Source organism: Enhydra lutris, unplaced genomic scaffold (assembly GCF_002288905.1).
Source record: "Enhydra lutris kenyoni isolate GAN:26980312 unplaced genomic scaffold, ASM228890v2 scaffoldscaffold24, whole genome shotgun sequence".
NCBI lineage: Eukaryota > Metazoa > Chordata > Mammalia > Carnivora > Mustelidae > Enhydra > Enhydra lutris.
In genome coordinates, this window is record NW_019154108.1 from 10,068,141 (window position 1) to 10,081,767 (window position 13,627).

General features: G+C 43.4%; 1 protein-coding gene across 2 annotated transcripts in view; it reads left to right on the plus strand.

The window, feature by feature from the left end:
• The first annotated feature begins 2,080 nt into the window (after positions 1–2,080).
• LOC111150677 (EF-hand calcium binding domain 2) overlaps positions 2,081–13,627 on the plus strand; it is a 110,883-nt gene continuing 99,336 nt past the window's right edge. For both annotated transcript variants that reach the window (XM_022508214.1, XM_022508215.1), the window contains exon 1: positions 2,081–2,246. In XM_022508214.1, coding sequence (XP_022363922.1) covers positions 2,216–2,246 — 31 coding nt within the window. In that variant the 5' untranslated portion in view covers positions 2,081–2,215. The remainder of the gene's footprint in view (positions 2,247–13,627) is intronic.

The following is a 13,627-nucleotide window of genomic DNA, read 5'->3' on the forward strand; positions in this document are numbered from 1 at the left end:
AAGTGGAAAGTCAAGTCAGGTAGCATAATGTAGATAATTACTCATTGGTATTGTGGGCCTCTATTTTGTCATTTGGATAACTACTTTTTTTCCATTTTGTGGAGTTTTCCAGAATAATGATACATTTTTATGTGTAATAAGCTAATTAGTCAATTGAAAAATATGTATTAATCTCCTAATATGTGTCCCAAATTAGGTGATGTACTGTGAGTACATAAAAGATTTATATCATCAGGCTTCTGTCTTCAAACCTAACTGGAAGGGAGGGGTTAACATACACTGTTTTTTTACTTATCCCAATTTAGAGAAACAGTATGGTCTTAAATCTGCTGTAGAAATTCAGAGTAGAAATTAATGTGGTTTGGAATAATCTAAATAATCTTTTTTTTTTTTTAAGATACTATTTATTTGACAGGCAGAGATCACAAGTAGGCAGAGAGGCAGGCAGAGAGAGAGGAAGCAAGCTCCCTGCTGAGCAGAGAGCCGATGTGGGGCTCCATCCCAGGACCCTGAGATCATGACCTGAGCCGAAGGCAGAGGCTTTAACTTACTGAGCCATCCAGGCGCCCCTAAATAATCATTTCTTAATAAGTCATTGGAAAGACTAACCCCGGTCTTTAATTTTTTAAAACATGTATTATTTCAGATGCAAGAATTTAAGAATTGTTGTAGGCACCGGGGATAGAGGGACAAATACAGTGTTTCCTGTCCTCCAGAGCTTACAGTACAAGCAAATATACAAAGTCATTGCAAATCAATGGAAGAGGCTCTAGAATGTGAGTTCTGGACTCATGTGAGGAAAAGCTTGATCCGGAAAGCTTCAAGGAGCAGGTGACCTTCAAGGAGGTCACTGACAACGGGGAGGGAGCCGCCCCAGTGTCTGTGGGAGGGTGAACGTTAGGGCAGGGAGAGGGGTGGGGGAGGGCACTCCAAAAAAAGGAAACTGCAAACAGCCTATGAGAAGGCACAGTGAGTGAGAAGTCAACCGGAGCCCAAAGCTGAGGTTTTCCTACGTTTATTTCAAAGCCCTTCATTATCTATATGCAAAAAGGGCGTCTTTAAAAACAAACTACCAGACTATAATGACTACGAAATTTAAATATTATGTCAATGCTAAAGATTACTTTCCCATATTCTGGGAAGTCCAGAATTTACTGTAAACAACCGTATTCGTTTTATGTAAGTACCTATTTTCTAACAGAAGCCATTTTGTGATGATTCAATAGTTTCTCATCAGTTTAAAAAAGAGAATGCTGGTCACAGCACCAAACGAGTACATTCTATAGAAAAATGTTATTTTAATTAAGAACAGTTTGCTTCCGGGTTTACTGAGAAATTACAGGACCAGAATAAAAGGAGCATGTTAAGAAAATCATCACATACTAGTACCTTGTACTCTGAACGCTTCAACATTTACAGTTAACAGTTCATACATTTCCACATAATGTCCTTTAAACTAATAGGCAAACACTTAAAAATCATCCAAGATTAGCTTTAAAATCGTGTATTCGTTTGAACCACGTAATTCAATTAAATCATTAAAAAAAAAAATTCTAGCAGAATGAGCTGATCCTTAAACCCGGACAAAAATGGAACATCCTGCGACAGCTGCGAAGTTTCAGAAACGCGGCAGGTACAACTTCTCAGTAGTAACCTTAGCTGGAGGTCACGTCCAACCTCACGAGCTAGGACATTTAACGTCGGGGTCGAGGCGGCCCGGCGGGCTCGTCTCCGTTGCCATGAGAACCTTCCAGCCTGTGTCAACCACTGCCGCCTTGGCGACGCCGCGTCTGCTCCAACGGCCGGGCTCGGGGTGCCGGCTGGGATGCCCCCCGAGCCCGCCCGGCGTCCCGGCCCTCGGGGCAGCCGCGAGGTCCGCCCCCGGCTCTCCCGCCGCGCCTTCAAATCCGTCGTACCCACGGCCGGGGAGGGAGCCGGGCCTGCGGGGCCCGTGGCTCGCTCACTCCCTCGACCCCCCCAGGCGGGAGAGAGCCGCGGGAGAGGGGCGGAAGGGGTGGGAGCGCGCGCGGGGGGGAGCGGGAGGGAGAGGGGCGCGCGCTACGAGCCTCCCCCCGCCCCCGCCCCAGGGTCTCCCGCCCTCGGGGTTCGGAGCCGCCGGTGCATCAGGCCAGACTCGCGCGGGGGCTGGAAGGGGCAAGGACGCCACGACCTAGGGTGACGCCAAGCATCTCCCGGGCGACGGCTTCGCAGCAAGATGGCGGACGATAAAGAAAGGGAAGGCACAGGTAAGACCCGGGCCCGCACCGGGACGCGCCGGGCGGGGTGGGCCGCCCTCCAGCGGAGTCGGCCCCGCGGGGAGAAGGCCCACCGGGCAGGGGGCCACGGACGCGCCCTGCAGCCGGGAGCCCGCAGCCTCCCTGCCGACGCCTGAGCCCCGCCCCGTCCTCCTCCCTCCCTCCTCCCGTCCCCTCCTTCCTCCCCCGTCCCCCCCCTTCCCGCTCCTCCTCCCCCACCGCCTCCCTCCCCGGGAGCTCCGAGCCGCGGCTCCGGCGGGCGAGGCCGATAATGGCGTCCTTGTTCGCCGCCGCCGCCAGCACCCCGCCTCCACAGTCTCGCCCCGGCCTCTGTGCCGCAGGCGCCACGCCGGCGGCTGCCGGGCTGCGGGCACCCGGGGAGGACCGGCTCTGGCCGCCCGCGCCCGGCGGACCCTCGAGCCGCACGGCAGCCCCGCCCGGCGGGAACGCGCTCGCCGCCTCCATTTTGCCTGCTCGGTGGGGACGTGAGGGGGACGTCGGGGGACGTGGGGGGACGGCCCTTCGGGCTCGCGGGCGCCCCCTCCGCGGCTGCGGCCTCCGAAGCGCGCGCCCGTAGGGGGCCGGTCGGAGCACCGGCGCGCGGCAGCGTGAGGAGGGCGGGAGAGCTGCCCGCAGGCGGCGGCGCTGGGCGGCGGGCGCGCGGGCGGAACCCTGGGCGTCCACGTTGCGCGGCGACCCTTGACGTTGTGTCGGCGCCAGCCCCAGTCCCGGCCCCTTCCTCGGTTGCTCCAAGGGGACAGCCTGTGCGTGTGTGCCCACGGGCACACTCCTGGCAAAACCCCGTCCGCCCGTCGAGGTCTACATCTTGGAAATGAAATTACAGTTCGTCCTTGTTTCCTGGCTGGGGAGCTGCAAACACCGTGTCACGTGTCCCTTCCCTCAGCCTGCGGCCAAGTGTCATCAGGTTCACATTTACCAGTGCAGAAACCGGCCCTGAGGTAGTCAGTCACTCGTGTGGCTAAAATCACAGAAAATCGGCGGAGAAACCGTGGAAACTGGGCCGAAGATCTGCCTGCCTGTGGATAAGAGGAATACGATTTGGTTTATTTTTAGGACTGTTAAGTCTGAAGACTCGGAAGTGTGTTCTAGATGTTACCTTTACGAAGATGGCCTCATTTTTTATTGTGCTGCTTTAAAAGTAAAAGGTACATCCGAAGGAAGTGATTACTTTTTTTTTTAAAGACTGATTTTAAAGGGTTTTATTTTTATTTTTTGGAGTTTATTTATTTTTGTTTTTTTTTTAAGTAGTTTCCATACCCAGTGTGGGGCTCGAACTCCCCGACAGGAGATCAAGAGTCACATGCTCTTCGGACTAAGCCAGACAGGTGCCGCTTTAAGACAAATTTTTAAAAACTGCCCCAGAAAAACCAAACGATTTCGTCGTTATTATTATTTACAAAAAAAAGTGGAACAAGATAAATGAACACGTTAATTATGGATATTTATTTTTTTAAGGTTGATTAGGTCAGCACGAGAACGCACTGGATCGTGTCTCAAATCCAATTTTTTCTTTACTTTCTTAAAAAAAAAAAAAGCTTTTCTGATGTTTCACTTTTCAGAAATACTTTTCTATTTAGAATAAATCCAGAGGAAGAAACAGTTCTGTCCATAACTATAGAAGTAATGACAAAGGCTGGATGTCATTCATTCTGTTGACATATGTTGAATGCCTGTGGAGGGTGTTTTCCTTAGGTGAGGATTTTGAAGGAAAAAAACTTGACCTTCAAGAAAGGTGAGATCAGGGCACTGGATGGCTCAGTTGGTCAAGCCGCTGCCTTAGGCTCAGGTCATTGTCCCAGGGTCCTGGGATCCAGTCCCATGTGAGGCTCCCTGCTCAGCAGAGAGCCTGCTTCTCCCCTTTCCTCTGCCTCTGCGTGCGGCTCTGCCTACCTGTACTCTCTCTGTCTCGCTGTCAAATAAATAAATAAGATCTTAAAAAAAAAAAAAAAAGGTGAGATCAGTAAAGGGAGATAAGACATCGATGGTCGGGAGAGAGCAGTTAGCTGGGCTGAGCAGCCTGTGTGCCAGACCTTGTCCCGGGTGTGTTATATCCCGTCCTGGTCTGTGGACAGCAGCCTGAGCATCCCCTGGGGCTTACCAGAAATGAAGAATTGCAGTCCCTGCCCCTGACCTGCTGAATCAGTCTGCATTTTAGCAGATCTGTAGGGGATCAGAATGTATATTAAAGGTTGAGAACCAGTGTTATATGGTATATCTTATTTATGCTTAACAGTTTTAGAAGTTGATTGTAATTGCAGTTGGTAGGACATGATGAAATGACGCCATGTTGCCTGAGGGTAAACTAGCAACTCATTTGGCAGTTATCATCTTTGGACATAACTGCACTCCTGTATTTGATTCTCAGCTCTGAAGGTTGAGAAATTACATCTCACCAGTAATCATAATTGATCAAGGCTTTGGGGTTTCACTCAAGCTAACTGATTAATTTTAAATTCAGTAGGGGTATGCTGATACTTTAACCAGAAAGCTGATCTCAGCAAGGTAGTATTTTGTTTTATGAGTATTAAGCTTTTGGGGAGGGTGAATTTATATTTCAAAAGGTCCTTGATGAGCGTGGAATCACACAAAAGAAAGGATAGTTTTGGAGCATATATCCAGTACCCTGTTAGCTTTAAGAGGAAAGGACCATTAAAAAAAAAAAAATTATTGGGGCACCTGGGTGGCTCAGTTGGTTAAGCCTCTGCCTTCAGCTCGGGTCATGATCTCAGGGTTCTGGGATCGAGTCCCGCATCGGGCTCTCTGGTCAGCAGGGAGCCTGCTTCCCCCTCTCCCTCTGCCTGCCTCTCTGCCTACTTGTGATCTCTGTCTGTCAGATAAATAAATAAAATCTTTAAAAAAACAAAACAACAAAAAAAATAATTAAAAAAAAAGTAAAAAAAATTATTTACATTCAGTTTGGTTAGCATATAGTGTTGTATTAGCTTCAGGGGTAGAGTTTAATGATTCATCAGTTTCAGATGACACCCAGTACTCATTAGATACAGTGAGCCCTCCTTAATGCCCATCACCCGGTTATCCCATTCCCCCACACACCTTCCCTCCAGCAACCCTCAGCTTGTTCCCTCCAGTTAAGAGTCCCTTTTGGCTTGCCTTGCTCTGCTTTTTTCTTATTTTATTTTTCTTCCCTTCCCCTATGTTCATCTGTTTTATTTAAATTCCACATATGAGTGAATCATACGGTATTTGTCTTTCTCTGGCTTATTTTGCTTAGCATGGTACCCTCTAGTTCCAGGCATGTTGTTGCAAATGCAAGATTTCATTCTCTTTGATAGCTGAGTAATAATCCATTGTATATATATAATACCACATCTTTATCCATTCATTTGTCAATGGGCATCTGGGCTCTTTCCATATTTTGGCTACTGTGGACATGGCTGCTATAAGAAAGGGGACCATTTTCTGATCTGTTATACTCAGTGTCTTGAGGAGGTGCCCAGCACATTGTAGGAGCTCAATATTTATTGAATAGAGAATATTTGTATTAATTAAAGATGTTTATATTTTAGCCAAAACATTACTTGCTGTTAACTAAAAATCTATTCTGTACCCAAAACTACATATACTAGTTTTGTTTTTTTGGGTTTTTTCCCCTCATTCTTACAGGTAAGCAATAAACTTCTATTACTTCTGGCTCAACAAACATATTTTTAAAAAGATATGTTTGTTTATTTCAGAGAGAGAAAGAGAGGGAAGGGGCAGAGAAAATCTCAAGCTGACTCCCCACACTGGGCTCGATCCCATGATCCATGAGGTCATTACCTGAGCTGATACCAAGAGTTGGTCCCTCAACTGACTATGAGCCATCCAGGTACCCCTTAACAAGTATTTTTTGAGAGCCAAAGTATTCACTGGCCTGTCTTTAAAAACTACAACTACAAAAATTCTCTTTGTAGAAACATGCGTATATTTTATTTTTAAAGATTTTGTTTACTTACTTGAGATAGCACTAGTGGACAGGAGGGTCAGAGGGAGAGGGAGAAGCAGACTCCCCGCTGAGCAGAGAGCCTGATGTGGGACTTGATCCCAGGACCATGAGATCGTGACCTGAGCCAAAGGCAGACACTTAACTGACTGAGCCACCCAGGTGCCCCACCTTAACTGATTTCCATATATTTTAAATAATTTATCTTTAATCTTGAGAAAGTTTCAGAGGAAGTTTAAACTTCTAGATTTATATCCTATCCAGCCCTTCTTCAACATTTAGGGATTAATCTTGGTTAAAGTACAGAGGACATTGGTAACAAAAATTAACTATGACAGGCTATTATGTTCTATTTATAAGTTTCCTATAAGATTATGTACACTGAAGTTGTTTTGTTCCTTTGTAGCATTTTTGTGGTTTAACATTTTTTTTTTTTTTTCCTAGGGGCACATAGGTGGCTCAGTCGATTAAGCTCTTTTGGCTTAAGTCTTGACCCCAGGCTCCTTGCTCAGCAGGGAGCCTGCTTCTCCCTCTGCCTGCTGCTCTCCCTGTGTGTGCTCTATGACAAATAAATAAATAAAATCTTTAAAAAAATAATTTATTTTTTCCTAGATTAAAAAACGAATGTAGTGGGCACCTGGGTGGCTCAGTGGGTTAAAGCCTCTGTTTTCGGCTCAGGTCATGATCCCAGAGTCCTGGGATTGAGTCCCACATCGGGTTCTCTGCTTAGCAAGGAGCTTGCTTCCTCCTCTCTCTCTGCCTACTTGTGATCTCCATCTGCCAGATAAATAAATAAAATCTTTAAAAAAACAAACAAAAAAAACCACGTATGTAGTTATGTTAGCTAACAAAAAAAGGAATTTAAATTTTAGAATCAAGTTAATTTCAAAAAAGAGCTAATTTTGTTTTACTGAAAGAATATTTGAAATGGGATAGCAAAAATTGTTTTTTGAAGTTCCATTATTTCTTTCAAGTTTGCTCAGCCAGAACACTTTTTTCCTTTTTCTTCTGTTTTGTTTTGTTTTGTTTTTTTTAGAGAATCAACTCAATTGTCGATTCTTTGAATCTTTTAAACTTATTGTCTCTATCTCCTTGAGAATTTTACATAGGACTGCAAAGAACTTCTGTTTGTAATTAGAATCATGTCTAGGAAACAAACTGCTTAGGAATAAAATCCTCTAACTTGGCAGGGCAAGGAGCTTTGGAAGGTATGTCAGTTTTTTCAGTAAGCCTTAGATATTTAAAGCTTGCTTTAGGATTTACTATTTTTGTATAAAAATATTGTTTCTTTGCATTGGTTGGTAAAGTGTCTCTAATTCAACTATCAACTCCTGAATGGTAGAGTTTTACAAGTTTTTGTTTATTTCTTTGTATTGTGCCTTTCCTCTGAAAACCCAACATTTGAAAATCTAAGGTAAAAAACAAACTACAGGTGGATATTACTTTTTAAAAAGGAAACTGTTAGTAGTGCATGGTATACAATGGAGTAGTAGAAAAGTGGGCTAAGACCTCAATTTCCCCAAGCTCTGTCTGATCTTAGCCAAGAGGCTAAGACCTCAGGAGCCTGTAGTTCCTCAAATGTAAAGTGGGAAGAATTTTACCTACTTTGTAATGTTGTTGTAATGGAGATGGTGTGGTCTTACTCATCTTTATATCCCCAGAACCCACCGTGATGCCTGGCAGAAAAGAAATGCTGAATAAACAGAAGAAAAGTGCTTGGCACAGTCTAGGAAATTTGTAGCTATCAGTATCTGTGTGGCATGGAATCTAGGAGTTAAGAAAAACTTAAATCTAAGTCTTACCAAGTCTTGATCACACATGATGCATCATCCATGCCTATTTTGAGGACCATTTAGCAGTTTTCTCCTTGTTTTAGACAGATAACACTCGACATAGAGACTAACTGAAGAAGAAAACTTACTGACAATTTATTTCCTCTAATTTAGAATAAAACTTGGAGAAAAACTGGACTGAATTTTATCTTTGTACTTACCTATCAAAATCAGTGAAGAAAACTCATACCTTAAAAAGTCAAGTGGACAGTGAGCAAGCACATCACACCCCTTAGGATGACTACGGTAAAAAAATTAGCACTGGCAAGGTGTGGAGAAATTGGAGGTCCTGTGTGCTTGTTGATGGGCATGTAAAATGGTACAGCTGCTGTGGAAAATAGTATCGCAGTTGCTCAAAAATTCAGATACTGAATTACCATATAGATCCAGCAACTCTACATCTGCCTTTATACCCAAAATAATTGAAAGCAGGAACTTGAATAAGTCTTTGCACACCCGTGTTCATAGCAGCATTATTCACAGTAGCCACAAGGTAAAAGCAACTCAGGTGTCCATCAGTGGATGAATGGTTACACAAAATGCAGTGTGATCATACCCTGTAATATTATCCATCTTTAAAAAAGGAAAATATTCTGACTTAATGCTACCACAAGGCTGAATCTTGAAGATACTATTGTAAGTGAATTTAACCAGTCACAGAAAGACCAGTACTGTGTAATTCTACTTACATGAGGTATGTAGAGTAGTCAGATTCGTAGGAACAGAGAGTAGAATCGTGGTTGCCAGGGGGGAAGGAGAAAAGGGAGGTTGTTGGTTAATGGAATAGAGTTTCAGTGTTTGCAAGATGAAAAGGGTTCTAGAGATGGGGTGTACAACAATGTGAATGTACCTAACACTACTGAGCTATATGGTGCTTGAGCTGGTTAATTTTTTAGTCTGTTTTATCACAATTTAAAACAGATCAAATGGAGATATTGAGTACATCGGAAATACTGTTAAGTATGAGAAACCCCCAGAGCCTGTAGTCCTCGGAGATGCCACCTACTGGCCTGGGTTTTGCTTCCAGAAACCTATCAGGTCATCTGGTAAAGAGCCAAGGAAGACCCCACGTTGCTCATGCAGGGGGAGGAGGAAGATAAACATTTTGAAGTCTCAGAGCATTCCACATAACAAAGACCCACCCTTCAGGTGGAAAAGACTTTCCCAGAGCTTTGTCCTCCCCTGCCTGCATTTAACCAACTCCGGTCCCCTGTGGCAATCCATCTCCTCTGAGGGGGTTAGGGAGAAGCCAAAAAACACTTGTGAAGGTCACAGCCCAAAGACAAGTCCAGTAAAAGACTGAAGTTTAATTACGAGGTAGAATGCTTTCCTTCGCTTAACTTTACCACCACATCACAGAGTTGCAGTACAATAATCGTGGGTTGCCGCTGAACTGTGTGTGGCACATTACTTCAGGAGTCCTTAGAGGAATCTGGCACCTATAGCTATAGCGAAGATTAAATACAGCCCTGTTCTTGGCCAAATTGTTATGAAGCCTTTTGACTGACTGTCTTAGTTCCTATTACTTGAGCGGTACGTCTGGCTTTCAACTGAAAATTAGAAAAGGCATGCAAAAGCAAAAACACCATTGGAAACCAAGTAAGCATCAGAACTAAGGTCTGTGATACATATCTTGGAATTATCAGATTGAGATTTAAAAGAGCTAGGATTAATATGTTGAGGGCTCTGATGGAAAAAGGCAACATTCAAGAACAAATGCATACTGTAAGCAGAGTTGCAGAATCAAAGGGAAATGTTAGAAATTCAATGCAGCGGAACAGAAGAATACCTTTGGGGGTCCCTCAGCAGACTCAACATTGAGGAAAGAATGCAGAATTTGATGATTTCAATAGAAACTTCTCAAACTGAAATACAAAGAGGAAAAAGAATGAAAAAAAAAAAAAAACAAAACACAGCATGAGAGCTGTGGGACCATTTCTTGAAGGTGTAAAAGACACAATGGGAATACCAGAAGGAAGAGAATGAAAGAACGGAGCAGAAGAAATATTTGTAGTGGTAATGGACCAGTTTTCCCCCAAACATCCCAAGATACCAAAGCAGATCCAGGAAACTAAGAGAACACCAAGCAGGGTAAATACCAAAAAATATTGCCTGGGCATCTCCTAGTCAAACTGCAGAAAACCAAAGATGACAAGAAAATCTTAAGATGCCAGAGGAAAGCAGTCACCTTACCTGGACTTTGTCAGAAACCGTAAGCCAGGTGAGAGTGGAGTGAAATAGTTGAGGCGTTGAAAGATGTGACCGAGTTACTTTTTAAATAATCAGTATTGAGGAAGGTACTATCCGTGGTCACTAGCTACGTGGTGAAGCAAGGGCTCCATTCAAGTCTGACTCCAAAGCCAATGTCCTTAGCCTCTGTGTCTCACATAGAGAAGTCGAGTGAAAATTTATATAAGGAAGAAAAAATAATAAAATAAAAATAGAATTTACCCATCCTCTCATTATGTAGAGCAGTACCCAGACTGCAGTGAGGATCAGAATCACCCAGAGGGTTTGTTGAAACATAGATTGCTAAGCTCCCAGGCCTGAATTTGTGTGAGAATTTGTGTTTCTAACAAGTCACCATAGGATGAGGATGCTGTTAAATACCATTGATCCACAATCTAGAATAAAGTTTGCCATTTTAACGTATTTTTTTTCTTGGCAGATTTGGTTTTCATTGGTTTCATATAGTTGATATCGTATATAGTTTTATATCCAACTTTTCCACTTAACTATTAATAAGCACTTTCTCATGTCGTTAAATGTCTCTCAGACACATCGTTTGTAATAGCTGCGTTCATCGTTGTTTATGGAACGTGTGAGTTAAGCTTTCCCCGACTGTCGGCTGTTTCGATTATTTCCACATTTTCTGTGCTATAAATAATGCTGCAGTTAGTGTCGGTCCACAAAAATCTTTTGACCCAGCTTTGATCCCCATCCTCTACCCTACCCCCTTTGGAAAAATAATTTTACTTAATCTCACCCCTGTTGGTTCTTACTAGGTACTAACAGAGGGTGATCTAATTTCTAAATTCTGTAAGTACCTTGTGATCCTTTTATACTAATTACATTAATTCTTTTTCAGTTTTTTGTAATCAAAGGCACATAATTGCCAGAATTTATGATCAGTGTAAGATACATAGTTGCTAAGTTGTCTATCCTATTACAGTAGAAACTCCATGAAATCAAGAGACTTTGTTGCATTTACAGCTGAATCCCTGGAATTTGGGACAGTGTGGAGGATATAGTAGTCACTGTAAAAACATTGAATGAATGAATGAACCAGGAGTAACACACTGAGTAAAGAAATTTAATGTCACCCTTCATGGTCTCATTATGGATAAATGTATTTTTCAGTTAACCTTTAAAAAACATTGAAAATAGCTCAGAGCTACCCCCATTAGGTTTGGAGAGGCACTCAGACTGGAAACATTTAATCTAACCTCATAAAAAACTAGAATGACACATCTGCTTCACCATGGTGATTGAGCACACATGTTTATTTTTATCCTTCTTGAAACCCAACTAGAATGACAGTGAAGGAATTTAAAAAGGCCATAGACGTAACAAGGGTAGGGAGAGTGGGAGAGGAGATAATAGCAGTTTGTAAAAAGACATTAAGAGAAGAGAATAGAAAGAGATTAGGAGAGGGCATAATTATTAAATGGGTGGATGGGTGGCCACTAGCCTAGCAGAAACAAAGGAAAGAAAAGTCTGTAGAGAAAGGAGCCAAAAAGGAACAAACCAAGTGGAGCTGTACAACCCTGTACAACCCTCAGGATTGGCAGCAGCAACCATCTCTGAAGGCGTGTGTGAGGCTAATTCTGGGTGGTTTGGACTGAAGTCCTAGGCAAGTGGTTGGATCTCCCATTCCTTGGAATAACCAGGTGATCACTTCCCTTCCATCCATTCAGGAGACTCTGATTATTATATTTTTTTAGAGAGGTGGGGAGGGGCAAAGGGAAAGGGAGAGAGGAAATCTTAAGCAGGCTCCCTGCTCAGCATGGAGCCAGGCATGGGGCCCGATCTCATAATCCTGAGATCATGACTTGAGCAGAAATCAAGATTCAGAAATTTAACCAACTGGGCCAGCCAGGTGCCCCTCCCTGATGGCCTTAAATCAGAGAGACAGGTTTTAGGGATGCCAGCACTGTGGATGGAAGTGGGTGATATACCATCATTATTATTATTACCATGTTTGGTACAGTAGCTGAAATATTATTAAAATTCGTGTGAAACTCAAGTATTGTCACCTAGATAAAATCTTCTGAGTAGGACCCAAGATAATAAACCTGAAAAATGGTAGTATATTGAATAGGTTGTCAAACAGAGGGGGATTTGAAATTCTCAGATTTGCGTTGATGATTACATTATAAAGTAGTTCAAGTACTAGAAACTTCAAATGAAAAGTGAAAGGGAATCCAGAGTTTAAAAAACTTCAAGTGAAATCAGTAATAAAATGAAATTTCATATGAAACTGGGATATAATCAAATGCGAGGGAAGTTATCTCAAATATGGCCTCAGTTTCAGTGACTTTGATCTGTTACAATTTGGCGACCCACTTCCGTAGCTAAACCAGAGATGCCCTAATCTAGAATGGTGGTACCTCTGACATCTTAAATTTTGGTTTCGGGCCTCTAGTCTCCCATCTAGAGCAGTCCGTCAGTCTTTGTCTATCCTGGCTCTGCTTGCTTCAGAAAGAGTTTGGGTCATCTGCATGACGTCATCATGTCCTCTCTCTAATCCCCTCACCTACCTCCCTATTCACTCTGCAACCCTTTTGTTTCGTATATGGCAGAGAAGATACAAGCCCTAAGATAGAAATTCTTTCAATTTCCTGACACATATATATTTATCTGTATCTACCAGATTGTGAAAGGCTCTGAAATGGTTTACTCCATTTCTCATACTGAAAATCTGGTTATCTGGTTATGAATCCTCTAACCTAAAACCCTATACTGTTTTCCCGTTGACTTAGGATGGACTAAACTTCAACAGAGCAGACTAGGATGTTTTGTTTCTCCAGGTCCGTTTCTGATCTCCTGTTTGGCACAACTGTCCATACATTCAACCCTTTGTCATAATGAACAGTTGGTTGTTCCCATCACAGCAGTGGTGGACCTATGCACGTGTTTCCCCAGCGTGGGCATCATTTAACAAATTGTGTTGCTTCGTGGTTAAGAACATGAAATCTAGTGGCACCTGGGTGGCTCAGCCGGTTGAGCGCACGACTCTTGATCTCAGCTCAGGTATTGGTCTCCGGGCCATGAGTTCAAGCCTGGTGTTGGGCTCCACCCTAGATATGGAGCCTACTTAAAAGCAAACAAATGGGACATCTGAGTGGCTAAGTTGCTTGATTTTGGCTCAGGATGTGGTCTCATGGGTCATGGGATTGAGCCCTGAGTTGGGCTTTGCATTCTGTAGGGAGTCTGCTTGAGATTCTCGCTCTCTCCTCCTCTCCTTGCCCAGCTTGCGCTCTCTGTCTCTCAAAATGAATGGATAAATCTCTAAAAACAGACAAAACCATGAAGTCTATAGTAAATCTTTACTGACTCAAATTCCAGCTCTGCCT